This window comes from Centroberyx gerrardi, chromosome 11 (genome assembly GCF_048128805.1).
Source record: "Centroberyx gerrardi isolate f3 chromosome 11, fCenGer3.hap1.cur.20231027, whole genome shotgun sequence".
NCBI classification, from domain to species: domain Eukaryota; kingdom Metazoa; phylum Chordata; class Actinopteri; order Beryciformes; family Berycidae; genus Centroberyx; species Centroberyx gerrardi.
This window is the reverse complement of record NC_136007.1, coordinates 27097713-27125610: the sequence shown is the minus strand read 5'-3', so window position 1 is coordinate 27125610 and position 27898 is coordinate 27097713. Positions and strand designations below refer to the sequence as shown.

The 27898-nt window shown below is 42.3% G+C and overlaps 1 protein-coding gene across 2 annotated transcripts in view; it reads right to left on the bottom strand.

Moving 5' to 3' along the window:
* The window catches only part of alcama (activated leukocyte cell adhesion molecule a), a 68935-nt gene that overhangs the window by 15223 nt on the left and 25814 nt on the right, over positions 1-27898 (bottom strand). For both annotated transcript variants that reach the window (XM_071924850.2, XM_071924849.2), the window contains exons 2-4: positions 8109-8215; positions 6958-7177; positions 5467-5531 (exon numbers count right to left, since the gene is read on the bottom strand). In XM_071924850.2, coding sequence (XP_071780951.2) covers positions 5467-5531; positions 6958-7177; positions 8109-8215 — 392 coding nt within the window. The remainder of the gene's footprint in view (positions 1-5466; positions 5532-6957; positions 7178-8108; positions 8216-27898) is intronic.

Genomic DNA, 27898 nt, shown 5'->3' with positions numbered 1-27898 from the left:
ATGGGTCTCTTTTAGTAAAACTCAGATGTGGTCCAGTCAGTGTGGTCCACCTCTGATATGAGGGATATGATGTAGTTTGTTTGATTTCATATTTATTGTAGAATTGATCAATACTACATTGGTTATCTATGGGAAGCCCTTAACCTGAACTGATTCTAATGAGACATTTTCATCAGATTCCACACAATTAAGCATGAATATGTTTTATTAGTATTAGTATTATCCTAAGTTTCAATGCAGACTTGTAGTGTCCCATGGTCTAAATGCCATTACAGAGGCTTTTCCACCCTGACAAGAATACAATTATGGGGGAAGAACACTGAATACTGGCTATTTTTTGAATGTCAAAGTCAAAGATATGAACTATCAGCACAAAGCTATCAGTAGCTCCAGTCCAAAAATATCAGCATCAGCCTTCAAAGAGATAATGCATAATGTGCGTAATGGCTGCTTTCCATCATCAACAGGGGGATGTCTAATGTGGGCCAACAACCACCTCATTCAGAACTAAAATAGTTCTTGTTAGCGCACGGGTTGTCTCTCTATTGCATCTTCAGGACTGAAGGTCACTAACGGTAGCAGAGATAAGACGTGTGTGAACCAGATAAACACTGAGTCACAAGAACATTCCTGTCCGCTGACCTCCCGATGAAAGTTTCATATCCCGCACTGCTGCTCCTGCTGCTGAGTAAACCTGACTCACAAGCATGTGCTCTTTCAAAAGGAATTTCCTGTTGGGAAGCACGCTCATAACAGTCATACAGTAGTAGTGATGTATTCATTTATTCGTTTGGATTATTTAATTAGGACATTCTTTTTTTCCTTTTTACAGAAGATAGATTCAAATGAGATACAATTTGAAGTTTCTCTTCCTTAACCTGTTGTTCCTTCTTTTAATGGATTGAGATGTATATGCGCATATACTCTTGTTCACATTTAGAGTGAGACAACAGTCTGATATTTTGTCCATTGCTTGTGTTAATTTGTGATAATAATAATAATAATAATAATAATAGTGCTATGTGTCCCAAGAGAAGAATAGAGGTTAGAGGTTAAAGGCATAAGATAGCATTTAATTAGCCTGTGAGTGTATTTTAATAGCAGCTGCCCGCTTCACATTCACACAGTTACACACATTCACATCTGGGAGCTGCCCGGTGCAACCACAGTCTGCTGCTGGTGGCCACTGAGCAGCTCCACTGGACCAGCTGGGGTTTCAGTGCTTTGTTTGAGGGCACTTTGATGGTAGCAACATCGATATGTGTGTGTGTGTGTGTGTGTGTGTGTGTGTGTGTGTGTGTGTGTGCAAGAGAGAGAGAGCCAGAGTGTGTGAATCTGAATGCATGTGTGTGAGTGTATGAACATGCATTGTGGCTTCTGTTGTAAGGCAGAGAGGTGCGGGAGCCTCTTTGGCATCGCTCCTTTGACAAATCACAATGGCTCAAATTCCATAGTGTCAGTTTGTGCTGGAGAGAGAAGATCCCGTATTTCAGTGACACTCGCCTCCCACCAACAAACCCCAGCAACTTTAGCCAGTGTATGGTCTGGTCTACTGGGAGGGGGGGCAATGCTATCTAACTCCACCAAAGCAGGCGGGAAGATAACCTGTATGCGCTGTCTGAATCAGATAATGGAAAATCCCTCAGCAACCATTTATCACATGATACTCTAATACAAATAGCTTTTAGCATAGTTTCAGGAGGAGATCTCTGTTAAAACAACTAACCAACGGCTCATGGAGCAAACAGACTCCCATCCCAGCATGAGGCCCAGTTCCCTGCCTCTTCTCCCATTCAGACAAACCTGGTCATCATTTTTTTGTAATGCGCAATTTTGGTCAACAAACATCTCCTCACTGCATACATACTAGGAAACTAGTATAACTCACTCAGAGTTCTCAAAGAATGTAGCTTCTATTTCAGAGCGAGTTTATGAGTCTAAAAGTGTAAAAAACGTCATCCTCTTTAGACAGAGCCCTATACTTATTCACACATATATGCCGACACGCAGACTTTCTGTCACTTTCAGTCAATTAGCCCGGCCCGAACACAAGGAGCACAAGGAAAATGTGTCTGACACCAGCAAACCACAAAACAGCAAGACAGATGCAGACAGCCACTACAAATCACATAAGACAGACTCACACATATGTACATACACTATTATGACCTAAAATATATTTGAGCAAATGAATACAAGTGCATATGATTGATTTTCTGATGTAAGATGTGTTTAATATGTAATTGTGACAGCTTATAATCAGTGATGTAGGAACAAAAATCTATCATATTTGAAGAAAAGCATTATTTTTTTAATTAGGAGATCCTATAAGTATGAATTCATGTGAGATCTCTGTCAGTCTTAGAAGGTGGTAAACTCTTTTCTGTAAATAAAAAGGTGGATAAACTGCAGTTTAGGTGGGTTTACCCTCCGCTGCATCCCTTTGTTTGTATCATGTATGACTTTCATCTAGACTGAATATTTCACAACTAATCGACTTTCCCAATGCTGATTTCTGCACCGCTCCCTCCTTGAGAAACCGCAGATTTCCACCAAACAGGAGGCACCACAAGCCTGCCATTGTTTTCCAAGAACAAAGACTCTGTATGTGCTTTCGCATTTACGAAGCACCTGGCATTTCGAACCGCTCGTTTCATTTCTTTATTAAGTCATATACACTCGGAGTGATATTTTCACGGCTTGACATATCTCTCTACCCAGCGTGGCGCAGCTTAATGAAAATGCGACCTCTCCTGCTCTGTGCCCAAGACAGTTCAGGCCTGCTGCATTCTCCAGTAACCACTCAAGATGACACTTTACTGTAATTTGTAATTCCGCTTGAGTATGAAGCAGCCATGCCCTCCGTCATCCTCCTCGCAGGTTATCAAAAGTGAAATCCCTCTCTTCCACTCCCGCTTTCTTTCCCTTTCTCTCTCATTCCCTGCATCTCTCCCTGTCTCTCTCCCCTCACTACAAAATGCTCAAAGCTGTTCAATAGCACCTGAATTTTTAGGTGGGAATACCAATAGAGGCAGCAGTGCTCACTTGATCCATAATAAATGTGTACACGCAGCATGTGGTGGATGAAATGTGCATTGCTTTCTGGCGAGTGGAGGCAGATGACCGCTGTGAATGTGCTGCCCACAGCTTTTCAAAAGTTTTTTTTCTGTTTTCTTGCCGATACTGATATGAGAGGGAAACCCAAGGCGAGGGTGTGTTCGGGGAATTAAAATAAACAATCAAATAAGAAGAATATTTTCAGAGGAATGGGTTTATCACTATGAATGAAAGTGACTTCTGCTATTGTGGAACGTATCCATCGTTCTTAAAGCCCACAGACCAATTTATGCTCTCATAATCTGACATTTGTTGTAGTTTTATGTGTCAGTGTTCTCTGCCAAAGGCATTTTAACAGCAACCATAACATTTTGGTAATGGGTTCAGGGAGTAATTTTTCACCACAGTGCCATTTTCACCAAGAGGCAACTTTGGGTGAGTCAGTTAGTCAGGGGTGAGACACTTCACTCCTTTATATTCCTCTGTAGAGCTTTTGCCTCACAAATTTCCCAGCAACCACAGCTGGCAGCATCATGCAAGTCCAGTGGAGAATTGGCTGTGTGCGAATAATGACTAAATATAACACCAGGCCACAAAAAGAGAGATACTTGAAAAACATTGGCGTGGTGTGGGTGAAGGTCCACTCAGTGAAGTGAATAGTCTGATGTGGATTTGTTTCCAAGTATAGGTTGCTGTGACACAGTAAACAATAAATAAACCATGTTGTTAGCTCTAGTCTCTACTCAGAGTTGTAGCTTGAGAATTGTCAGCTCAGTTAACCTGAACAAACTGTTGGTTTATGGCTTTGGTAGCTAGCTAACTAGTCGGCACTCTAACTTAGCAAAGCAACTGATGGTAATTTTGACGTGACCACTAGCCATCCACTAATAACTTCTACTAGATACATTTGCTAGTGTGCAAGTCGTGTTAACAGGACAGATAGCTAACCAGATACTATGGTTAACTAGCTAACAAGCTCACATATCTAAACATAAAATCAATCAGATCAGTGGCAAGTGATCAGTTCCCAGTCAAAAACAGCACAGAAATTAACCATGTCTTTTCACTTCTGTTGAGACAGACAAATCTTACATTTAGAGACACAAGCAGCTGTTCACAGTCACTGTTGCCCAAGAGCTGAGGACCTCCAACATGGCCGCCAGAGGGTGCGTAACTGCACAGACTTAATTTCTTTAATTGAGGAAGGTTCTGTGGGTTCTGTCAGCCCCCTTAGAAGATCTCCCCGTCAAGACTGAGACCAGTGTTTCGGCTTTTTATGAAAATCCGAAGGTATTCCTAACATTTTGACACCAAAATTACATTTATAGAACAATTATGTCTGGTTAAAAGCCATTATATATTCGGCTACAGTATGTTAACAGAGGCTTTGCCTAGGCGGGGATGTTGCCAAGCAACCAAGTAAACAGAAATTTCAAAGGGACATCAAACTAGATATAGTGGATCAAATCACATTAGGAGCATGAGAGACATATGATTACATCAAATGTGAACTGGAATAAAAATAAATACCCAATAAAAACAAATACCTAACACATTTAAACCGACAAATCACTAACACACACGACACAGAAAACAAGTATACCGGAACTAGTTAAAACAAACAATGAAACAGCCGATCGATGGAGGCGTCTGATGTTAAAAACACAACAGGGAACAGCAATGTCTGGCCCGCAGAGTGCCGCTCCTGGCATGGACTGGCGACTGCGGCGCCCACTCAGGAGGCAGGATTAGACCTTTTTCCTCCTATTGATTGACTAGGCCCTGCTTCATCTCCTCCCCTATCTACCAGCTCTGGTTACGACACCGAAAGCCCTCTACACCTGTACATTATCAAACTTCATCACAGTACAGCACTTGAGAAAATCATTTTCTACAAATCACGTCTGTCCCCGATCAAGCGGCATCTGCTTAATAAAAGGAAGTAAGTTGTGTTACTGCACAGAATCTGGACTTGTTTTCTGTCTGCTTCCCTTTCCTCTGTTCTCGACTCTCCCTCAGGCTGCCTGGATATCTGTGTGAATTATCCAAGATGTCAGTTTCCTAGATACCCCAGCCAGGGACCACAGTGGTAACTCATGCAACACTCTCCCTCAATTGGCTTTCATTTCACGTATTGTGGAGTGGTGTTCACAATGCAGCTATAATAATAATGTACAGTAGAAATTCAGTAGCTCAGTCAAATGGACGAGGCAGCATTCCCACAGTGGATGAATATTTACGCAAACTACAATGTTATAAACATAAGATTACGGTTGCTGCAGTTCATAAAAAATGCTTTCAATCCTATGTGTGCATGAACATGTGTGCAGAATTCATGTAGGCCTTTAAAGACAGCACACTTTCACTCTACACTCTAGGAAATGCAAACGCTTCCCGGATGAATCTTACCATTGTTAGTTTGTCCTTCTCCAACATTTTGGCCTTGTCCATAATCTCGGGTGTCGACGGTTTCTCTGAAAACACAGAAGGAGAGAATCAGCCGTTGGAATCGTAAGAGTGTGTCTGAGGAAGGAGTGGGAGAAAAGTTTCTCGATTTCCTTCCTTCCTCCGTACCGTCTGCACTTTCTGAACTTGTCTATAGCGCTGAAGGTCACTGCGAGAGCACAGAAGTATTACAATAACAATGCGGGGAAGCTGGCTCACTTCATCTGCATGTTTAGCCACAAACTTATTATGCTGGTAATATATTCGAGCTGTAGGCCGTAATTCTAACCTGCCCCCTGTTACCTATAACCTAATACTTTCTCTCAGGCCTATTGAGCTAGTCTCTTCATGTCCTATTTCACGCTTGGGTTTGCAAAACCCATTAGAAGGTGATACATGGGCAGTTTTGGGGAGTGAAATTCAGATTAACCATATTTCCTTAAGCAGGGTTGGAAGCAGACAATAGGGACAAAAGCAATGCGGATAACATAGTGGGTTTTGAATGCAATTATAACCAAGCTGTTTGTTAACAAAATTGCCTCAAAATGTTACCCATGTATCATGAATCAGCATTACAAAGGCCAACCATTAGTTTTTGGTTAATCAGACTAGTTCTAATGATTGTTCTCTAAATACTGTGAGCTACTACCTGCAAATTATAAGCACATAGCTTGCAACAGGACAATATACAGAACAATGTATTGGTCTTCTTCTAAATCCTAGCTCCTGAGATAGGTCTGTGTGATAAAAAATGTGGGTGAGGCAATTTTGCAGATTCATGGATTGGAGTATATGATTAGTCCATTTAAAACCCAGAAACTATTAGTCATCTTAGAATTTCTTTAGCCAGGAATAGCCCTTGGACTCTTAGCCCAGTCACTCTATTCTAGCAATCAAAAGTGCAATGCAAAAAATGTTGATCTTAGCCAATGATTTCATCTCATATTTACAACAAACAAAAAAACTAAAGAAATAAAATCGTCATTTTTTCAGATGAGGTAATTCCAGTTGTCTCCCATGCAGTTTCACTTGTTTCATAAGTGTCAGTATCTTAAAACAAGGCATAAAAAAGTAGATCAATCCACTGAGTATGAAATAAATGAAAGAACAGTCTTGAAGGATGTTGATTTGCATTATAAACAAGTAAAATTATCTCATCCCTGTTGGCAGACTATGATGTAACAACCTCCAACATTTTCATAAAAATAAATGTCTGTTTTACTATTCTCTGTTGCCAATTGACATAACACAACAGTGATTCAACCTATAAAGCCAGTTCATGAAAGCTTTTGCATTTGCTGAAACACCTGGTGTCTGGTAGCGCTCTCCTGGGACGTTTGTTTGGAATAAACAGACGAAGAGCTGGGTAGTTAGCATGAGCAGTGACGGCCACCGCTGAACAGACACAGAAAAAAGTGATTTGCGGTGATTTGTGTGAATATCCGGCAGGCTCACTGTTAACGACGACGGTGACGGGGAACTCCATGAGGTTGGTGACCGACACCACCATGCAGGTGAAGGTCCTCTGGTCCTTCAGCGAGCCCTGGCTGATCAGCAGGCTGGAGTTGTCGGCGATGCTGACCCGCTGGGCGTAGTCGTCCGTGGCCTGGACCGTGGCTTCGCCCTTTTGGATCTGTTTGACCAGCAGATCTCCCGCAGTGCCGTCGTCTCTCTCCTGGAGGGTAAACAAGAAAGAGAAAACGATGGAGAATTGGACCGGAAAGGATGACTCGGTAACGCTTTCAATTACAGCTCCTCATTCCCCCATAATTACAGTGTACTTAAATAGAATTGTGCAAAAATGTAACAATGTCTGACGCAGCCTGGGGGCCTGTCATTCAACAGCCCTCGAAAGAGTATTTAACGGTAAGATGGTTAGATTTGGTAAGACCTTGAAAAACAAACATTAATTGGGAGGATAAACAGTGCCAAGTCACATTGTCTCTTGAAATATTAGTAGATTCGCTATGACAGATCTTAATTTACCTCATTGATACTGTCTAATTACACTGGGGATTATGAGGGTCCATATTTACCCAGCATCTTAGATTAAAATGATGTGACATTGACAGTAATTATACACCACTGCAAAATCCAACTCTTTTGGTAGATGTTTTATAATGGAACCAAGCAATTAAACCTGTGTTCAAGTCATCTCTTGATTATTTCTGTCTACAGTTATCTAAGTATCTGTAGCACTTCCTCAGTACTTGCTTTCGTAGGACAAATAGGAATTGGATAGGAATTTGTCATATCATCATAGTGTCATTCAAATAGAATAGTTTGGCTAGTTTGACTTTGTGCCTGGCTCTTGCAATAATAACCCGAACCCTAATTAAAAGTTAATGTATAGAAAGCTGACTTTTTATTGTAGCAGTCCTGGGTGTATTTGTGACCGTGTTTACACATGAGTGTACTTTTTTGCTAGGGAAAATGGCTGTGACAACTTCAAGGCCAAAGTCTAGCCACGTGAACCAACCTGAAGTAAAGCCGAATCTGTGTCTTCAATTTCCTCATGAGTCTTATTCAGTCTGTCCCAGGGAAAATGTCTACACGGTAAACCTCAAACACCTTATAGACAGCATAGTAGGTCAGTAGCTACTTACATATTTCCACTTGATGAACATCAGATCGTCCGGTGGAGAAGCTCCGTTGTTGCACGGTACAATGATGGTTTCTCCATACAGGGCAGTAACCGTGTCTAGACTCCGCACTGCAACACAAAAAAACAATGTACTTTTAGTCTCGCTGAATATTGCATGATCCACCGGAGAGCATAACAACATGGCTCAAGTCAGAGTCGGGCTTGCAACTGCATGTGGGTTGCGGTAGCTTAGAGAGGCAAGCTTTTGACTGCAGGGTTGCTGGTTTGAATCCCAAGTGGGAAAATCTGGACTCTGAGGGAGTGAGCGAGAACTCTTGCTGAGGTATCCTTGGGCAAGGCAAACCCCAGACGCTCCGGCCGCCAGCACAGGGCGTCCGAAAAGAAGCAGAAAAAAGTATGACAACTGCTTGTCAAAAGTTGAATCTACACCTCCATTTGAAGAGCAGAAACCCTGGCACCTTAGATCACTTGGCCATCCTGACAGCTGGTGTGGGCAGGGAAAACAAGTACAACAACAAAACAAATATATGTTGTTACTTATCCCTATGATTCCAGACTTTTCAGACACCCTGTAGAAGACTGCAGTTGTACTGGACAGCTCCTCCCAGGTATAAATGTCTAAAATTGAATTGAGTGTGAAGCAGGGCGTTGCAGAAAAAGAGTCAAATAAAGCTTTTAAAAAACACACCACACTATGTTGTCACACCAAGTGCCACGCCACCGCATTTCAAGCATGCCTCCCCATTAAGCTGGATGGCAGAGGTGGGCCAGGTCACACTCGGCGGGTCAAGCTCGGCGCTTCGTCGCACTATGCAATGCCACCGCAAAACAATTTCCTCCCTCCGCAACATTGAGGGTGCACTGAGGTGGAGAAGTTGCTATGGCGGCGCAGCCCAGTCATGTGCAATGTGGGAGGAGGGAGAAAAGGGGTGGAGAGAAGATGGATGGATGGAGGTCAGAGCGGAGTAGAGGGGCGGTGAGGTCTTCACGCTCCAGCTCTTTCTCTTTGAGCTTTCAGCTAAACAGGCAGAACGAGAAGGGGTTCAGATTCTGGTCATTCCAAAGTGGTGAGGCCAGAAAATGCCCACAGTGCAGACGCTGACTTAAGTGGTGTTGGGAGCCTCATGCTCTCCCTCATGATACTGTGTGGTGTTGTCTCCATATCAAAACTTTTTGTCAAAACTTTTATGAAAAACAGCTAAAGCCCGGCAGAGTATCAGAGTTTCTGTCCCAAATTGAAACTGTAGGAGATAATCACGCAAAGTAATGAAATAACCTTATGAATAACAGAATACAATGGTTTAATTAAAAAGCATGGTCATTTTTTATCATTTGTCCAGCAGAGAATAGATTCATCATCATCTTCTTCTATTCCTCGCCTTATTGCCATTATCATTATTATCATAAATTTATGTAAAATACATAGGTAATTAAGCATAAACGCATGATTAATGGATTAATTGTAAACCCAGAATCGCATCATTTAGGCATGGGCGATTTTCCGGTTTACCTTATCAGAGCGGAGGAAAAGAAACACATGCGTTTGTGAAGATGCAATGCTGTGCACCGGTTGCACTCTTTCATCCCTGAACATGCCGTGTTATTAGGGGTTCAGGCCCCATAGGGCTTACACGCTATTCTTTTCCTGGAGGATCATTTATTTATTCATTTGGGTTTCAAGTCCAAGCCCAACAGAAAGAGCGGTGATGAAACACAGAGGCGTTGATACAAAAATGGATGCAAGTATTTTCTTGCGCAATCTTTATTCCTTATACACTATGAAATTTGTTTCAAAGCCTGACCTTGGACATTCTCATCCAGCTACGAAGATATAGTTTTTACTATGATATTCCTATAGGAGCACCAATCAGTAGTGATATCACTTATTCACCAATAATCCTATTTTAAATCTAATCTATTAGCCTTATCATGATATTCAACATATTGCCTCCCCTCACCTGCAACATTTTGCAAAAACGTGCTATAATGTTTGCTTCTGTAGGCTTAGGCTACAATAATTAATGCCAGGTTTGACTCTTAGCTCTATTCATTCACAAGCAAGGGGACGACCTGCATATTTTGCCATGTTTATAAAAGTAAACAAATAGTGTGAAGTTGCAGTAAAACACAGCTCCGTGGATTTGTTTTTTCAAGTAAATCTGGCACAGAGCTGCTCTCAAATTGAAGTAACAGTGTATACACTGTGCAACACTAGTTATGGTATAATGGTGTCTATGAAAAAAAAAATGCAGGATTTTCTGGTAATGCAAGACACAAGTCATAGGGGAATTCTGTACAAAGAGTAAGCTAAATTTATCATCTATGAAAACATAACAACAGTTATGGAGGAAGTAAACAAACTGTCTCAGTGAATCGAGCCGGATGGCCAATTATGAGAATCTGTGTGCCTCAAAACTTCAGAGCAGGAAAAACTGAAAGATGCACCAAAAAACACGGCGACTCGACTTGGTTGCTTTCCTGCCTGGCTCTCGCTTGTGTAAAGGTGACAGTTTCATTGTCGGCCTGCAAAAATAGAATTAATTTTGTCACAAATGAATAAAATTAATGACTAGAATGCTTGGTGACAAAGGCTTTTTGCAATTTTGTAATTATTTTAGTTGACTAAAATCATAGGCCATTTTAGTCAGTAAATAATTGACTAAATATATATGCCATGACTAAAATCTGAGCTATTTTTGTTGAAAGACTAAATGGCTAAATTTAAAAATGCTGTGAAAATGAACACAGAGGAAAATAAACAGCAGCATACAGAAATATAAAGTCTCATACTACAAATTTGGAAGAGTGACATTTCAGACGAGCCAGGTGTTCAAGTCCCCTAGAGCACACACACACACACACACACACACACACAGGGTAGCGAGTAGCTTTCATTATACCGCAAGCTGGGAGTTATAAGGTTCTCTCTGAGGGGGTCAGGGTTGTACAAACAAAGCTGTAGCAGTCGAGTTTTGTCTCTTTACCTACACAGGTGTGGGACGCCATAGCAACAAGTTATCAGGGGATTAAGGAGGAAGGGGAGGAAAGGAGATGAGCAAACGGTGGAGTTTCCTGATTAGCAAAAAAGCCATTGAGTGTCAGCTTAAAGGCAGAGGTGGGATTGAGTTTAAGTAGCAAAGTAGCAAAGAGGGGGAGAAGAAACAATCCCATGCCAAGTCTTTATCAACACCAGGATAAAGTTGTTAGCGAGGAGAAACTCAGGTGTGCCTCTAAAATATTTAAGTCTCAACTGTTGTCAGTGTCCAATCGCATGTGGGGGGAAAAAATCCATCTTTTTCAGAGATTTTGGCCCAAATATTGCTTGAGGGTGAGAAAAACCTGCTATTCTTGGAGAACAATAGACAAAGTTTTAATATTAAAGACTAAGGTGTTTCTGCTGCAATAGCCTTCATCAGGGTTACAGGATTGCATGCATGGTCAACGATAAATATATTCAATGATATCCACAATGGCCACTTCAGGGCCCATAGACCAATCAGACGCCAGTTTAAAAAAAAAAACAATTGCTGTGAGCTGGTGTGGCCAAATGGAACGAATGAGGAATTTAATTTTAAAGATTTTTAATATGCTATGGTATTCTTGACTGTAAAATAGGATTATGTGTTTTTTTTACCCTTTTTTTTAAATACTGGCATGATCTGATTGGTCTATGGGCCTTGAGGTAGCCATTTTGGTTGCCACTGAATATATTTATTGCTGACTACACATGCAATCCTGTAACCCTGATGCAGGTTATTGGAGTTGAAACGAGTTGTTTTTTTTAATACTAAAGCTCTGTCAATTATCAAATTCTTTGCACCTTGGAGGAGCTGCAAGGTTGCGACACATATTTTTTGTCTAAACATTGCTTAAGGACAGCTACACAGTAAAAAACAAATGACTCTTGTGTTCCTTCTGGTTGCGTTGCTCTGCCATAAAAATACTAACTGACTTCCAACAATTTTGATGATGATGATGATGATGATGATGAAAGCTTATGGTGTGCTCATTGATAAAAACATGGCATGACTGAGTTTTGACTTGCTTTATTCTTTAATATGTTTTTCTGGAGTGCTGCCATGCACATGTTCTTGTTGGAAGCGTTTCACAGCAGTTTGTATTGGAGTTGAAGCACCACAACTAATCTGTGCTAAACCTCATTGCAGTTCTGAACACGTTTTTTTTTTTATTGCATTCATTCATTTCATTCATTCATTTTCACTGCACGCTTAATTCTTTTCAAGGTTGCGGGGTTTTTTATTACCTTCGGCTTCACAGATCAATGTTATCAATATCTGAAATGGCTAAACAGGGGTGAAAGACTGTAGCGTGTTTGTCTTCTTGACCACACTCCCCATCTTTCCAGGTATAACCCATAAGTCACCCAGTATCTGTGGTGTCTGATTAACAAAAGAGTAATCGTTTCCAGGAGCCGCGCTGTAGCTGGGCTCTGTTCACACAGGTGGGGCAGGCGGTAATGTTTGTGCATTAGTCTCCCATTGCTGACTGAGAGAGAGCTGGAAGTAGCAGAGGGGAAAAGGCCAAAAAAAAAAAATGTGTGTGGTCTACCTCATTGGTTTTCAAATTATGGGTTTTGATCCAGTGGTATGTGGGTTGCAGAATAAAGGTTTAAACAAAAGGTTTACATGCTTCCTTATCCAACTGAAGGATGATGTCAGGTAATGCTAATTAACAAATGAATTGTTTTTCTCTGCCAGTGCATCACTTAAAAAACAACAACTAATTGGCTATTTGGCATTCAAAAAAGTTTCAGTTTTTTCAGTTTGAACACGTTTTGTGTCAGGGCCGTCAAATTCTTTCAAGCAACAGTTGAATTCGATTTCAACTATTCATTTAATAGATTTTGTGCTCCATGTCCGCATGATATGAATACAGTAGATCTACCATACTGTCAATTCCTACCACTGCCAATTGAGTTCCCAGGAATCACTGTATTAGATTTCACCATTATTGGAGACAGTGAGAGCAATAAGTTTGACTGTTGACAACAGGCTTTCCTTGGTTTATTTTACTGGAAATGAACACTTCCCTCGCCCTTCTTGTCCTCTCACCCTCTCTCTCCTCTCTGCTTCTCACCTCTCCTCTCCCAAAATTCAAAAGTGCACGACTGGGGGTTTTATTGACTTTCTCATGAGAGTTCATTCGGTGGGTAGGATCCAATGTTTGGTGGGTAAACACCTCTCATGGTGGGTAACGTCATGAAAAGGTTTGGAAACTCTTGGTCCACCATGGACAATCTGGTGGACACGCTTTCCCTCTCCTCGGAATTTAGGATTTTGATTTCTCCTGCCACAGCTAGTAACCGCCTTTCCCAAACAAAAACCTGCAACCCTCTCTGTCCTGGAGGCAAGGTTTTGTTTGCTCTGGCAGCTCTAACACGACTGCTCTTATCTTACGATTATCCAACACCCGAACAATGTGTTCCGGAGGAGATGAAAACAGGCCTTTATAGGGTCTCCTTTCCCACCTTCATAGCTACAAAAGCACCTACACACACACTGCGAAGTTAGCGTTTCTGATATATTTTCCTGAACTTTTTTGCACTTCACTTCACACTGAATGCGCTAAAAAATGATTTCAAAATGCATCCAACTGGGATTTTTTTTCCTTTCAGATCTACTCAAAGCACTCTATTTTATCCAACTGGAAAGGATATGTAGAGAGGAAAAGGGAAGACGTGTGAAATTCAAATAACAGTAAAAAGCAGTCTGTTAGCATTCCATGGTAAAATGAGGCAAGAAAAACTGAATTTTGCCAAGTGTTTTGACTCAAAGTGAATAAATGTTTTTTGAGTACTGCTGTGTGTGCATGTTATGTGTATTTGTGTTGTGAATAAAAGACTTCTTTATAATCCTTCATTAAAACTAGCGTGCGGGTTCCTTCCTGATTCGGTTTGTTTTTGCCATTTCACAACACACACGCTCAGCAATCGACAATGAACCCACCACCGACAGCCTGAGGTTCCCTTCATGTGTGAGCAGAGGTTGGTCTAAAGACACAAGACCTGATGAACACAGGCTTAACTTTGTGATGAACACAAGCCTCACCGCCTTAACTGGCTGGACATGATTTTGCCATAACATCACCTGTCAACAGATTTAGCTGTAGCTGGTTCTAACCTTGAACCACCATTTAACACTTCTGCCAGCTTTATACCACCTTCAAATACAGTTAAATGCAATAGTAATGCCTGGGGGACAGTTTTCATGTTATGGAGCCCAGTAGAATGAGCAGTGCATACAGGGGAAGACTATATATGGAACTTACCAAGGGCACAAAGACTTCTTCACGCCAGTCAGTCTAGTCTAGCAAGTCAAACTATTATCCAGAAGATGGGTTGTACGTGTACCGGCATATAGCCCCAAACCATGCCAGCTTGCTGCTGTCACAGTGAAATGTGATTCCTCGTGTCAAGCAAGCATCCAAATCAAACTGGAACAGTGATTATCCCCCCCCCCACTGAAAAAAAACACACCTAAGCCCAGGGAGAGCGGCGGATTTAGCGGTGAGTGACAAAAGCAAAGCATCAATAAACCTGGTGGATACATCCCTCATCACCTTTAATGCCGCTAGCAAACATAACAAGGCTCTGCTTCTACCTTTGCAGAGCAGGTGTGGAGCGTCTCGGCTTTGGGACAAACACTACTCCATCGCATAATGTGTGTTTGTGTGTGTGCCGGGTGTGTGTGTGTCATGGCGGGCTCGGTCAACGGCAATGGCTACGGGCCTCGAAACACCTTGTACTTCCACTCAGTGTAACTGTCATTTCATCTTTAGTGTCTGTATTCCTTCTTGCATCTTGCATCGATGTGAGCATAAACAAATGATTCAAACTTGAAGAAAGACAGAAAGACAAAGGAGACCAAGAGAAAAACAGAGACAGTGTGAGATGTATGTGTGTGTGCGTTCACGTTTTCCCACAAGCCTTTACACCCCACACAACAACAATGGCATGTACACATTGTTTACACACACTCGGCCTCATCTATCAATCCGTTTGTATGTTGTGTCTGTGCATTTATGTATAAAATGCCACCATGATAATTTTCCTCTGCATCTATCCGGCTTGCGGGCAGGAGGGGAAACATTTGCATGTCTGCTGTTGCTCTGATATCTCCAATGTTAGAGGGTAAGCGCTCGTTCAAGCGAGGAGTTGATTAACATGCATTAGCATAACAACACGTCCACTTGTCTCCACTCTGGAACATAATGGGAAAGCTTGACATTGCTGTGATGGGTGTGATGGGTGGACAGTTTCCTACTCGCAGAGCAGTGCATTTAATGCGAATGCTGTGTTTGTGATGACTGGTGCAAAATTACAGTGGCCTTAATGCCTAAGGGGAGAAGTATGAGTGATTTCTGCAGCGTTGGTTACATTTACTGTAGGGCATTCAAGATATGGTGCACAGGACTGAATTAAACCATCACATTCAGCCACAGCACAAAAACATCTAGTTACATTTTCTCTGCCACAGCAGCACATAATGAGATACGATTGGGACCATCATCGCACAAGCAAAACCACATGGTTTTACTTTTCCAGTGGAGCATGTGAAGCCTAAATATGCTCTAACAGCATTGTGAGTGAATTTGTTATGGTTTGATATGCTGGTGTTCCTAGAGAGAAGTTTAACGTTTGTTCCACTGCAATGTGCAATGTCTGTGGGAGTTTGAATTATAAATGAATCACAATGACGTCAGACACAAGTAAAAAGCTGTGACATTTTCAGATAAATAAATGTCTGGTTTGATACTCTCTAGCACTGATTGATATAACACAATAGTGATTCAACCTAAAGCCAGTACATGAAAACTTTTACATTTGCTGTTCTAAACACCTGGTGTCTGGACAGGTGATCTCTGGAATAAATAAATAAATAAATAAATAAATAAATAATGATTTCCACTTTAATGCTTTTGGAAAAATCACAATATATATATGTACAAAATGGACTTCAGATTTCAAATTTACAAAAAAAAAAATCGTGCATCAGAAACCTAAAATAATACAAAATGCTATCAAACAGATGTGTGAACTAAATTGGGCAATTTCTGATCACAAATCAGCCCACCCAAAAGGACCCACCAAACACTGTGTGTGTGTGTGTGTGTGTGTGTGTGTGTGTGTGCACGAGAGAGAGAGAGAGAGAGAGAGAGCGCTACTGTGCTTGCCTGTGTATTGGGCGCCTATCTGCATGAGTCATCAAAAGGGTTTCTGCCATGGCTGTGATCAAAGGCAGACTGCAGGCTGGCTAAAAATGGCAGCTTGGTTGAGGGGAAAGCAGTGATCCTGCTGTCTGTTGATTCTGTGTGTGTCATCGCCGCACACAGGTAGGAGGAGATGTTTATACTTCACCCACACACTGTTACAGGTGTGTGTATCACAGATCTCACTACTTCCCTTTGACAGAAGTCAGACCCTCTTTCCACCTGGCATTAACATGCGTCCTGGGTGATCAGACTGTAATTGGTTTAGAGCAAAACCACATGAAATCCAGTGCCTGGTTGCACAAAGTGTCTTAATTAAAATTTCCTTAAAAAACTGCACAAATTTACCTCAAGCTGTACTGGATATGTCTATAAATACTTAAGTTTTCATCCTTGTGTTTTTCCCCCCCAAGTACTTTCTTAAAATTGGGTAGGCATTGCACAATCGTCCTTATCAAGAAAAAACACACCCTGACCATAAACAGCTACTTGACTTTAACAAAGTCTACATGTGTTTGAGTTTTTTTCATTGAGAGGAATGAGCTTGTGCCAAGAACAGTGTTTCAGAACAACATATGGAACATAGACTGTGTATGGTCACACTGACGAGCAGTGCTGCCAGATTACACGTTTGACCAGCAGTCAATCTATTCTGCTGCTTACAAAGTTGCAATAACTGTAATGACTGTCCGACTTGCTGTTGTGGCTTGCTAACTGTAATGTTAGTAATGTGGTTAGATAGCTAACAATGTTAGCTTTAGGTCTGGGTTAGGGTTCAGGTTACCTAAGGAAACAGTTGTTTGTTGCAACTGTGAGTGAAAAGCTTCTGAGAAAAGCTTGTTTTGTGCAACCAACTACAGGTGGAAACGCAACCAATCACCCAAACCAGCGCCATGTATGTGCAAATATACTTGGCCAATAAGATGATTCTGATTCAGAGGTGGTCAGAAACACAATTGGCCACATTAGCAATTAAGTGTAAATAAATGTGTCTCACATCCATATATAGCAACTATGTAAACAAATATAAACTTTCTCATGCAGATCCAACCAGGAAGTGCAAGTCAACAAGCCAACATACATACTTGTCAAAAATGGATTGTCAGGATAGCTGGAGAACAGATATAAATATTAGACTGCATGACTTGCATGATAAAGAGAAAGAGAAACTTCAATGTGTACACCAGAGACATTTTCAAGATGTAAATGTGATCCAGCTAAATCATATTTAGACACAATTTGGATAATATGAGACACATGTTGGCCTCAGAGACCCATCTGGTCACACTGATATCGATCTGCTGTGGTCTCTGGAACCCTAAAGTAGCTGAAAAGTGGATGTCATACCAGTTGATGGCATCTGGAAACCCAGGCCAACCATGTGAGATACTGGCAACATCGCATGATGCGTCCTGACTCTTATAAGTAAGTATGAAACTGTGTTGGGTTACAGTGAATCAATTTGCGAACATGTATCTGAATATCTCAGATACATGTCAGTCTTAGATGAAAGTTCACAGTTATCCATAATATTGATAAGGGCTAACAGCCTATTTCACGATGTGAGCCATGGCTCATTTCTCAACAAATCAAGCCCATCCCCATGGCAATACTGATTTTTCAATCATAACTTTGTCAAATAATTGATTTTCAAGTATCGAGTTCACTATCTTATTCCTCTTTGCCTCTTTAGGGGGTGATTGTGGCAACAGTTTCCAATACGTGAGCATCTCAACAGGGAGACCTATTGTTGGGAATCGCCATCTCAGCCATAGAGAGAGTCTTAATGTTCTATGTGCTTTTAATCAATAAGGCCCAATTAGACATAGCCCAGAGAGAGGTGTCTCATGGAACTAATGAAATCCTCAGCCAAGCAAGACAACATCATTAGCACGAGTGAGAAACGGCTTTGAGCACAATTAATAAAAAGTGCTAATGTGCTCCGAGTGCATTTTAATCCAGGCCTGAACGCTTGACTCTGGACTCCAGTCTATTCCATCATCCTGTATAGCTCACAAGCACAGCAGCACAAACACTGCCGGGGTTGGGGGTTTGATTCCCACTATGGCACTTTGGATAAAAGCGTCCATTGAGTGGCAAAGTTCTGTTATCTCAGGTCTAACCCTGTTTCTAGTTGTAAGGAATAAAAGGCTTCTTGAGACATGAGAGGCCTAATGTGGAATGTGAAAGCTTTGAATCGTAAGGCTGCATGTTCTTCCACACTTTGGTTCAATTTATGAAATGGAGGAGAACGGGGGAGAAGAAAAACAGAGGACGGCAAAAAAAAAAAAAAAAACTTCACAGACTATCCAAACAAGTGAAAGATGTTGGGGCTTTAAGGAAAGGGATAAAAGGTCCCAATCCAGCTGAATCTCTAATGCTGGGGTTTGGGTGTCCTGGGCAGCGGAGTAGAAGAACATAAATAATGACCTTGCATGGCGGATTGCCGCAGGAGGGCATCATCTGGAAGAAGAGAAGCAATACAGCTTCGTTGGCCTGCGCCCTCGACCCCCACCATCATCGCAGAGGGGAAAATAACCACTTGGTACTTCCTCCAGTCACACATAATGGTCCTCACCTGGCGGACATGAAGCCGAGCAGCCCTCCTCGCCAAAAATAAAAATGAAAGCTGTAATCTTATTTCGGGGGATGTAATTGAAAACAAGCCAGCGTGCCGGGGCCAGGAAGTGTAAGTGAGCAGATGGTAATTAGCTCCAGCATGATCCACGGATCAGATTAAGGCCAGGCTCCAGCACATTAGCGCTGTTTCAGCTGGGGGAGGTGTTATGATCCTGCGGTTTACATTTTAATTTGAGCATTTCAAGCGAATGTGCGGCTAGCGCTGTGTGGCGACAGCCTTCCTCCCCTCCAAAATAAATCCTCCTTTTAGCATTCTACTTTCAGCAACTTTTGATGATTCAAATGTATCACCGCTCTGAAAAGACACAGTGTGGCATATTGATAAGATGTTAAAAGCACAGGTTCTGGAAGAGATGGTGAGATGAATTATTCTCGCCAAGGTCAAACAGCCAGCTCATGGAATAAAAACATCTTCAATCTTGGCTGTCATGATGAGTGCAAAATCTATGCAGGAAAATCAGATTTTAACAGCTATAAGGAATCTGATCCTTTGCGCTAATCTGTAATCCTATTTTTCATTCAGGAGGCCGGGGTGTTGGCAGCTTTCCTCATGAGGGGTGCCGGGTTAAAACTCAAGGGATCTTGGCTAACTCGCAAAGGATGGGCGATGGATACAATGTCAGCACTTAAAGAGGACAGGCTTGTACCATCTGCAGGGTCCCTCACCCCACTGTAAAACTACACCTTTGGTGGCCTGTAGCCAAGCTGTTAGGGTCAATGCCGCTAATGGATTGGGTTGCTGGCACTTAACAGATAATTTGTCCCCGGCATAAACGCCAATCGAGAGGCCATATGTACGTCAATGCATCTGTCAATATCTGCCTGGACAACCATCTGTATCAATCGGAGATAAAGCTGAAGGGAATACATTTAAGTTGGGGGCTTGAACCTAAGTAACAATTTTTATACCTCTGACCTAGTCTCATATTACCAAGCCTCATTTGTTATAATGGCTCATATAGTATATTATACCCCGGCCTGGTGGATGTCCATTACTCTTGTATGACAGACAGTACCGCACACTTAATGAAGTAAGGCAGTTGTTTCATAGCCGTATTATATCACACCTAGACTGACAGTAACAATGCAACAACTTGGCAGTTTGCAAATGCTTTGATTTTTCTAACACAACTCCGTAACTGGCCAAACAGCTAACAAATCAGCAGCTATTAATAATCTGTTTCAAGATCAAAGCGGTAGCCATGGAAAAAAACATTGTTGAGGTCATGTAAGCACTTCACATCAGGCGGTTCTTTGCCTCTACAGTACATTATCCAGTGAAATCGTTAAGACAGAAATAGCCCTTGCATCATTTAACAGCATTACCCCTTACATAGCCTTTGGTAAAGGGCTTGATTGCTTGATTTCTACCACAATAAAGTGGAGCCTGTTAGCCAACTACACCCAGGTATAACTGATTTGACTATGCAGAATACAGTATTGCCATGTTCCTAGGATGCTGCGCAGTTCAATGAAGTGTTGTGAACATCTACATATATTTTCCACTATATGAGAAAGAGTCTGTGGACACTAACAGTACCCTTCATGATTTTTCTGGGAATATGGGTATATTTTCTAGTTTAGGACTGCTACCATCAAAGAGCTCATTTCGGCTGATAAAGCTCAAACACACAACGTCAATGTTCACTTCAATGTGACTGGATAACATCACAGATGACAGTCTTGGTATACGGGATTCTAGCTTTGGGACTAGCCATGATCATGGGAATAACGCGTGAATGCGTTTTTTTATGATGGACTTTCCCTTTAAGATGGGTTTTTTTTGCCTCGAGACTTGTCCCAGTCACCACACACAGAGCCTCAAAATCCACTCGGGATAATCACAGCTTTTGTTACGGTGCGAAAATGTGTGCTGGAGGTTTGAAACGCAAATCAAGGCGCCGCGGATGTTTCTGCACCATTTTAAAGCCATTAAATCCTACACAGCTGAAGATATTTTTCTAAAGACGAGGTTGCGAGTTTTCACAAGCAGGACAAAAAAATAAATAAATAAATAAAAATCACAAGAGAGTCCTATTTCCAGCTATTTTTGTTCATTTTGTGCAGAAATGTGAAGACAAGGTCCCACAAGATATGAGCAAATCTCTGTTTCACTACCCGTGTTTCACAGAGGCTGGTATAACACAGCTTCAAGACGAGATGCAAAGGATGCAACCTTTGGTCAAACGCTTCTAATAAACTCATGTTTTAAAACTAGGAGGGTGTGGCGTCAGTTGAATTGTAATACCTCCCCGCAGGCAAGGTTCAGCTAGGTTTGTTCAGAGGCCAGTCAAACCCCCCCATACTCTTCCCTCTGCTCTTTGCCCTTACTTGTCTCACAGATCTTTTTTTCTCTATTTCAGACATAAAGAGTTCCCTGCATTCCATCACAGGCTATAAACATGGCAGCTGCTTGCTGGTTTGGACACGTCTCACTGCCAAAAATTGACAGCCATCGTTTTAAAACGCCATCACTTCAAGCCGAGACATGCTAAATGAAAAATTAAGGCAAACAGATCATATTTGATATAGTGTTGACAGGAAACTATCAAACATAACAAAGCCTGTGAGTAAGTAATCCTACTCCAGCAGCTGAACAAAAGAGAGCACAGACGGGCTTGAAGTGCACTTTATTTACCTTTGCGTTATTCAAACTCGTCTAGCGCTGCCGTTACAGAGGAACCCACGAGGTTCCTTATGGCAAGATAGCTCAAGTTTTATGAGATGCAGGGAGCAGGAAAAAAAAAAAAAAAAAAAAGTCTGGTAAAAAGACAGCGTGACTTGTGGATTTGAAGACGACGGACAAGAGCGGTGGCTTGGCGATGTGGAGGTCAGGACAGGCCCGGCGTGTCCAAGCGGATCCCTCCGGCTCTGTTTGGCAGCGTTTAAATTACTACCTGTGACCACCAGCGCGCCTTGAAACAGACAGGTTTTTATTTAGGCAGACGTTTAGTGCATTCCTGCCTGCCCTATCTACGTCTCCCACACACACGTATATACAGTTCTTGCAAACAATGTCATACACCTCCTTAAAACGCTCTCTCTGGATTTACAGGAGCGGGATTTACAGCGCTGCCCTCCTCTATCCCAACCACTTACTTAGGCTGGCTCCAAAAACACCCTCCAAAGCCTCCTAGCAACCCGGCTAGTTATTGAGGAGTTTAAATCCAACTGACCTGTGCATGGACTCACTCCATTTTCTGCGGAGCATGAATAAAAGGGAGGCTTTTTTCCAGAAAGTAGGCTTCCCAGTGCTGAGAATGGGCTGCAGAGGGACTGTGGTAGACATTGGAAGACTTGAGATGAGCACATGTACAGTCCTATTTAAACATACAGAGTCTGGAATATTTCACATTTTCTGGTGGTTCACTCCTATATGCGTGTCTGTCTGTGTGTGTGTGTGTGTGTGTGTGTGTGTGTGCATGCATGTGCACTGCAAAAAAGACCAACACGTCATCTAATCGTTTTTTCTTAAAAAAGGTGAGATAGTTTAACTTTAAATGCAAATCAACTTGTTTCAAGAGTTTTCTTCAATTCCTGAAACAACTGAAGCTACAATGGAAACAGTGGTGGACTCATCTCACCCTAATGAGTTTGTGTGTGTGTGTGAGTGTGTGTTTGTGTGAGTATGTATGCCGTGTGCACACATACACCTTTCCCAATTGATCTGTTTGGTTTAAGGCAACTATTACCCTGCCTGTGTTTCAATGATCATGCAGTATGCGCCGACGTTTTTCGAGTCTCGCCATAACAAAAACCCGTGGCAAACAGCAAATTCGATTTTACCTGTGTTTATCACTCTACACACTCTCCTTTTGCTTTGCATTTATAGTAGCAAACTCGGCTCACAGAGGTATGAACACATGCACCTGAGTGATCAAATAATCAATTTGTGCTGACTTTCCACAGAGTACCATTACAATCTATGAAATATTCACAACTGGGTAATGCTGTTTCACCCTATAGCACCTGTCATACATATCAAACGCAAAAAGGGGAAAATCGTGGAGGAAAATATCATAAACATTCCCATAACAACAGGAAGCTGATTGGCGCAGAGTGGAATGTGGCTGCAGAGGGAGTGTCCCGCATCACTATTCGCATCAGGAAATCATAAAAGCACGAGGGAAATTAGTCAAGGTCAGAACAAAAAGCACCAGAAATATCTGAGATAATTCACCCAAAAGAGACTGACATGGTGTTGCTTTAGAGCTCAGTTATTCACCTTCCCATCTATTCTCCCTTATTCTCCAAATCACTTCCACTCCACTCAAACTTGAAGATTGCAAGGGAGAAGAGAAGGGCGGTCAAAATCCTTAATGAGTGGAGTGGAGACCATGGGGTTGACCCACAGCGTCTGAATGGAGCCCTATAGCATGACCACTCATCTTGGCTGGTCTGCTAGGTAAGTGCACTCTGCAAACAGGGCTGCAGTGTGGTGCATTATGAACAGGGCTGAGCACAGCAGGGCCTTGGAGGGGTGGGAGGGTCGGCGGTGGGACGGCGATGTCCAGGGGAAGTAGGGTGCTTTGACCACTAATGGCAAGTCACTGGAGAGGGAGAGATCACTAGCTTTCACCGATCATGAATGGCTTCCTCCCTCCTCCGCCATTCCCTCCATCCATCTCTAGCTAAATGATAGACCATCAGTGACACATCACTGAGTAGAGCGTCCCTTTCTGCCTGAGAGGATCATTATAGACCAGTCTAATTAGCAGTTGTTAGTGTGTAGCTAAGTGCAAAAGCCCCCCCAGCCCCTACACATCCACACGCACAACCTCCATTTCACTTGGTAAGAAAATGCTAGATGCCATAGGGGAAACAGATGAAAGGCAGGCTCCTCCAACCCACTCACGTCAACGCAACATAGTATAGTGTATAGCCTTAAAGGAATGCACTGACTTTTTGGGAGTTTGGCTCATTGATCAACTCACCCAATATCTGACGAGAAGACTGCACCAAGGATTGTTGCGTTTGAATGTTTTCGGTATGTATTCTATTATCTGTTCGTTTTCTTGTCCCACAGTGCCCCCGCCAAACTCCTAAAAAGCTGGTGTAGCCCTTTAAGCATCTCTCCTCTCCTGTCCATAGACTGCCGACACAGGTGGGAGAGACACTTTTGAATAAAGCTAAGTGGGAGGTCATAATTACACAGCGGTGGTCAGCGTGGATTATCTGCCATAACGTCATGCCTCACCTCGAGAACGCTCTTATAAAAGTGTCACCTCTCTGCGATTTACAGCACAAAATGATACCTCTCGCACTCACGCAGACAGACACGCTGCGCCACTTCCACACGCCCCATGCCACAGTTCATTCACTCAACCACACACAGAGCTTGCAAAGCATGCAACCTAAACCACCTCAAGGCAAGCAGTGATGGAAAACATATGTGAGAATCAATACTCTCCTTTAAGATATTCCAAGATCTGCGTATCAAATATCACTAACAGTTGACTTGAAGTGCATTGTGATGCATTACAAGCAGATTATGAGCCTATTAGATGCACAGATTAACTTTTCTTACTATATAGTCATCAAACAAACATCAGAAATTTAAATTATATCATTTACTATACAGTTTCCAAATAAAGCATTAAACCCCTTAATGTTTTTGCATAATGTTTTCATTATATGATGCTCCTATAATAATTATCATGCACCCACAATGTGCTTATAATGTGCTAATGATGTCTTATAAAGACCTATGGGCACCACTTCAAGTAAAGTGCAACAACAATCTCTTGTAAAGCCCTCCAAGACACTGTGAACTCAACAGAGGTTGACAGTAGAGCAGAATCCACTTTGTTATGCCCACCATATCACCACCTCCTCTTTTTCCACCCACATCAGCAGTGGGAAAGAAAAGACTGCTGCCTGACCGAGAGAGAGGGAGAGACAGTGAGAAAATGAGCATCAGTGTGCAATTATAGTGCCACACGTCGTATGGGTATGTTGCCAGATGGCACGCCTCTCAAATGGCCCTGAGAATCCGACCCGCAGCCCGCGTTCCCACAGTTAATACGCTGGAAAAGACAAAAAAGAAAAATGTACACAAGCCTTTGGTTTGCAAACGCACAGAAATATCAGGGGAATGTGGTGAAGTCAGAGTATGTGGAATTTCTTTGGACGCCGTCCGACTTTCCAAAAAGGTTTCGTCTACAGTAGCGAGAAAAAAAAACGCATTTTCTCCCCTGAGGGCGGACTCGAAAACGCATTCACAAATGTATACAAAAGGTCTTCCTTGCAAATGCGCTGTATCTGGTCTGGGCATTAAGTTGTTCCAGCGAGAAAGTAAAACAGCTCAGCAGACCCCGCAGCTACTGTAGAAGATTCTCCCAACACTCTGCAGGTGTTACGGCACAGGCCTATCATTACCCCGCCACCTCTTACCCTCCCCCCCCCGCTTTCCTCCACCCTCCTTCTCCCTCTCTCCTGTCCGTTTCAAACCAAATTTTAAAGCCTGAATAAGTGCTTTGATCCAGCCCTAATCCCCAAGCCTTGCTGCTGGAGAACCTTACAGTTGGGAGAAACTGATTGGCAGCTCATAATCCCTTTCTTTTACGGGCACACACACACACACCTTAGCACCCCCCCCCCCCCGCCCCCCCCCCCCCCCCCCCAGACAGCCCTGCCTTGTCCTCACTCCCATTAATCAAAATCAAAAGTCCTGCACAAAAACAATAAGGCTTTTCTTTAGCACAAGGCTTAAAGGCAGTTGGACAGCCAGACAAGGTGGGAAGAAGGGAGCGATAAGGCAGCGCTCTTTGTGTTTGCCTTCGCCCCGCTGGTTGAAAAGTAGACCTGACTCGCCGCATTGACACACATAGCGCTGACTTAGCACTCCCCTGGCCCTACTTAGATAACACTATCTGGACGCACATATCGGGGCATGCGTGCGCACACACTTCAGTCGCAATTCATTTTGCCGTAGGGGAGCGGGGTGGCGGGTCTCCTTGTCTAAACAAAAGTCCTTGAAATTTGAAATGTTCCTCATTGGAATAGATAAGACATTGCACACACACACACCCCGCCCCCCACACCCCCCGCCCCCCCCACCATGCACCAAAGATTCAGCCGTTTGAAGGATCAGTGTTGAACGAAGAATTGTCGATTAATACTTCAGACTAGGGATGGGACGATATATCCAAATTCAACATATCGCAATAGAAAAAATACGTATCGTGGGGCAGAAAAATGAATCGCGATATTCGATATTGAATCGTGAACCCCATATCGCATATGTGCAGTGATGTAAATAGGTTTTCAATGTAGTGAGTCCCCGGGACCCACAGGTGGCCATTTGAGTGGGTCCCAGGGAAATTGAGTGGGTCCCCAATAAAATTTGTGTTTTTTGACAAATTGTAGTGTTAAACTCGTGTTTGATGTTATATGGTTATAATAATTATGGTTATATTCATGTATGTTGAAAATGTATCTAAAAATTAAACAAATAAAATCCCAAATCTGAAAACTTTATTTACAAAACATACAAATGTCACATCATCATGACATACTAGTCTACAAAATTCAAATAAACAAAATAGTGTCTGTAACAACATAATAGCACCAAAATAAACTATCAAATAAAAGAGATCTCGTCTTGCGCGAGATATATGCACAGACGGTGAGAAAATGGCGGCCGGTGGATTTTGTTTTTTTTCAACACGCCACGTCCCCTGGACATGAGTGAATACAGCATCCATGTGAGTTTATTTACCAATTACCAAGTTTGTAGCCTTGTTGCAATGAAATCTGTGCGGCAAAAGTAGCATTGGATGCAGGCCCAGCAAGGGCATTAAGTCTCTCCCGATGATTGAGACTATGAACACGGGATGTCATCTGCGCAAGATAGATGCGCAGACGGTGACCGGTGGATTCTTTTTTTTAACAGCGAGGTTTCTTTTGTTTATTTCTATGATTTCAACATGGATTTCATTGTTCACAATGTAGCATTATCTGGGAAAAAATAGGGTGCGTCCCCTGGACGCGTCGATAGTGAGTTTACTGCGTCCTTTCGGATTTTAGTCAGAGACACAGGACGCGTACCTATTTACATCACTGTATGTGAGATAAGCATATCGTCCCATCCCTACTTCAGACCTATCATTCAAATTACTGCATGACCCAAATGCGCTACACCATCAGTATTCTATGCTTATGTGATGAATGACCCTCGGCATTGAAACGGTGCATAAACCTGTGTTTTGCTCCTCACACAATAGGCTTAGACAGGAGAGGGTGCCAGGGAGGACCAGTCAAGGCCTTGACCTAGATGATAAATTCAGGCAGGCAGTGACGGACCCAAAAAAAACCCCACACAACACTCCCCTGCCACAAATCACCCCCACCGCCATCCCAGGACTCTGAGCTATGGGACAACAACAGGACCAGAGCCGGCAAATGTTTCAAGTGTTTCTCCTCCTCCGTCAGCTACTATTGTTTCAGATTAGATTCTCTTCATTCCCACTAACACCTGCCGCCCACAGCAAAACTCTTGGCATTCCCAAACCAGTGAACAGTTAGTGGCTTACCTTGGGCAGAGAGAGGATATTTTAAAACATGGTGCAAATCAATATGTCACCCGCATGTCAAAATTACTTCATTTTGAATTTGGAGATAACTCATTATCGCTGAAGACGTGCTTGGCACTCTGTTGCATTCGATCGTTAAATGTCATTTTCCAGGTTTGCTTATTCATAAAAGGAAAGAGGTGACAGGGAAAACAATCTCTTATTTTTCTGTTCACACTGGAGAGCAAGTCATCAAGTACTGAGTCTTAAAAATGTTTTTTGGCAGGTTAAATTTCTTGTTTATATGCATTGTAAATTTATTGTCAATTATAAAGCACATTATGATGCTCTGAGCATGAAATGTGCTACAGAAATAAAGTTTGACATAACTTAAAATCTTATTTTTCTT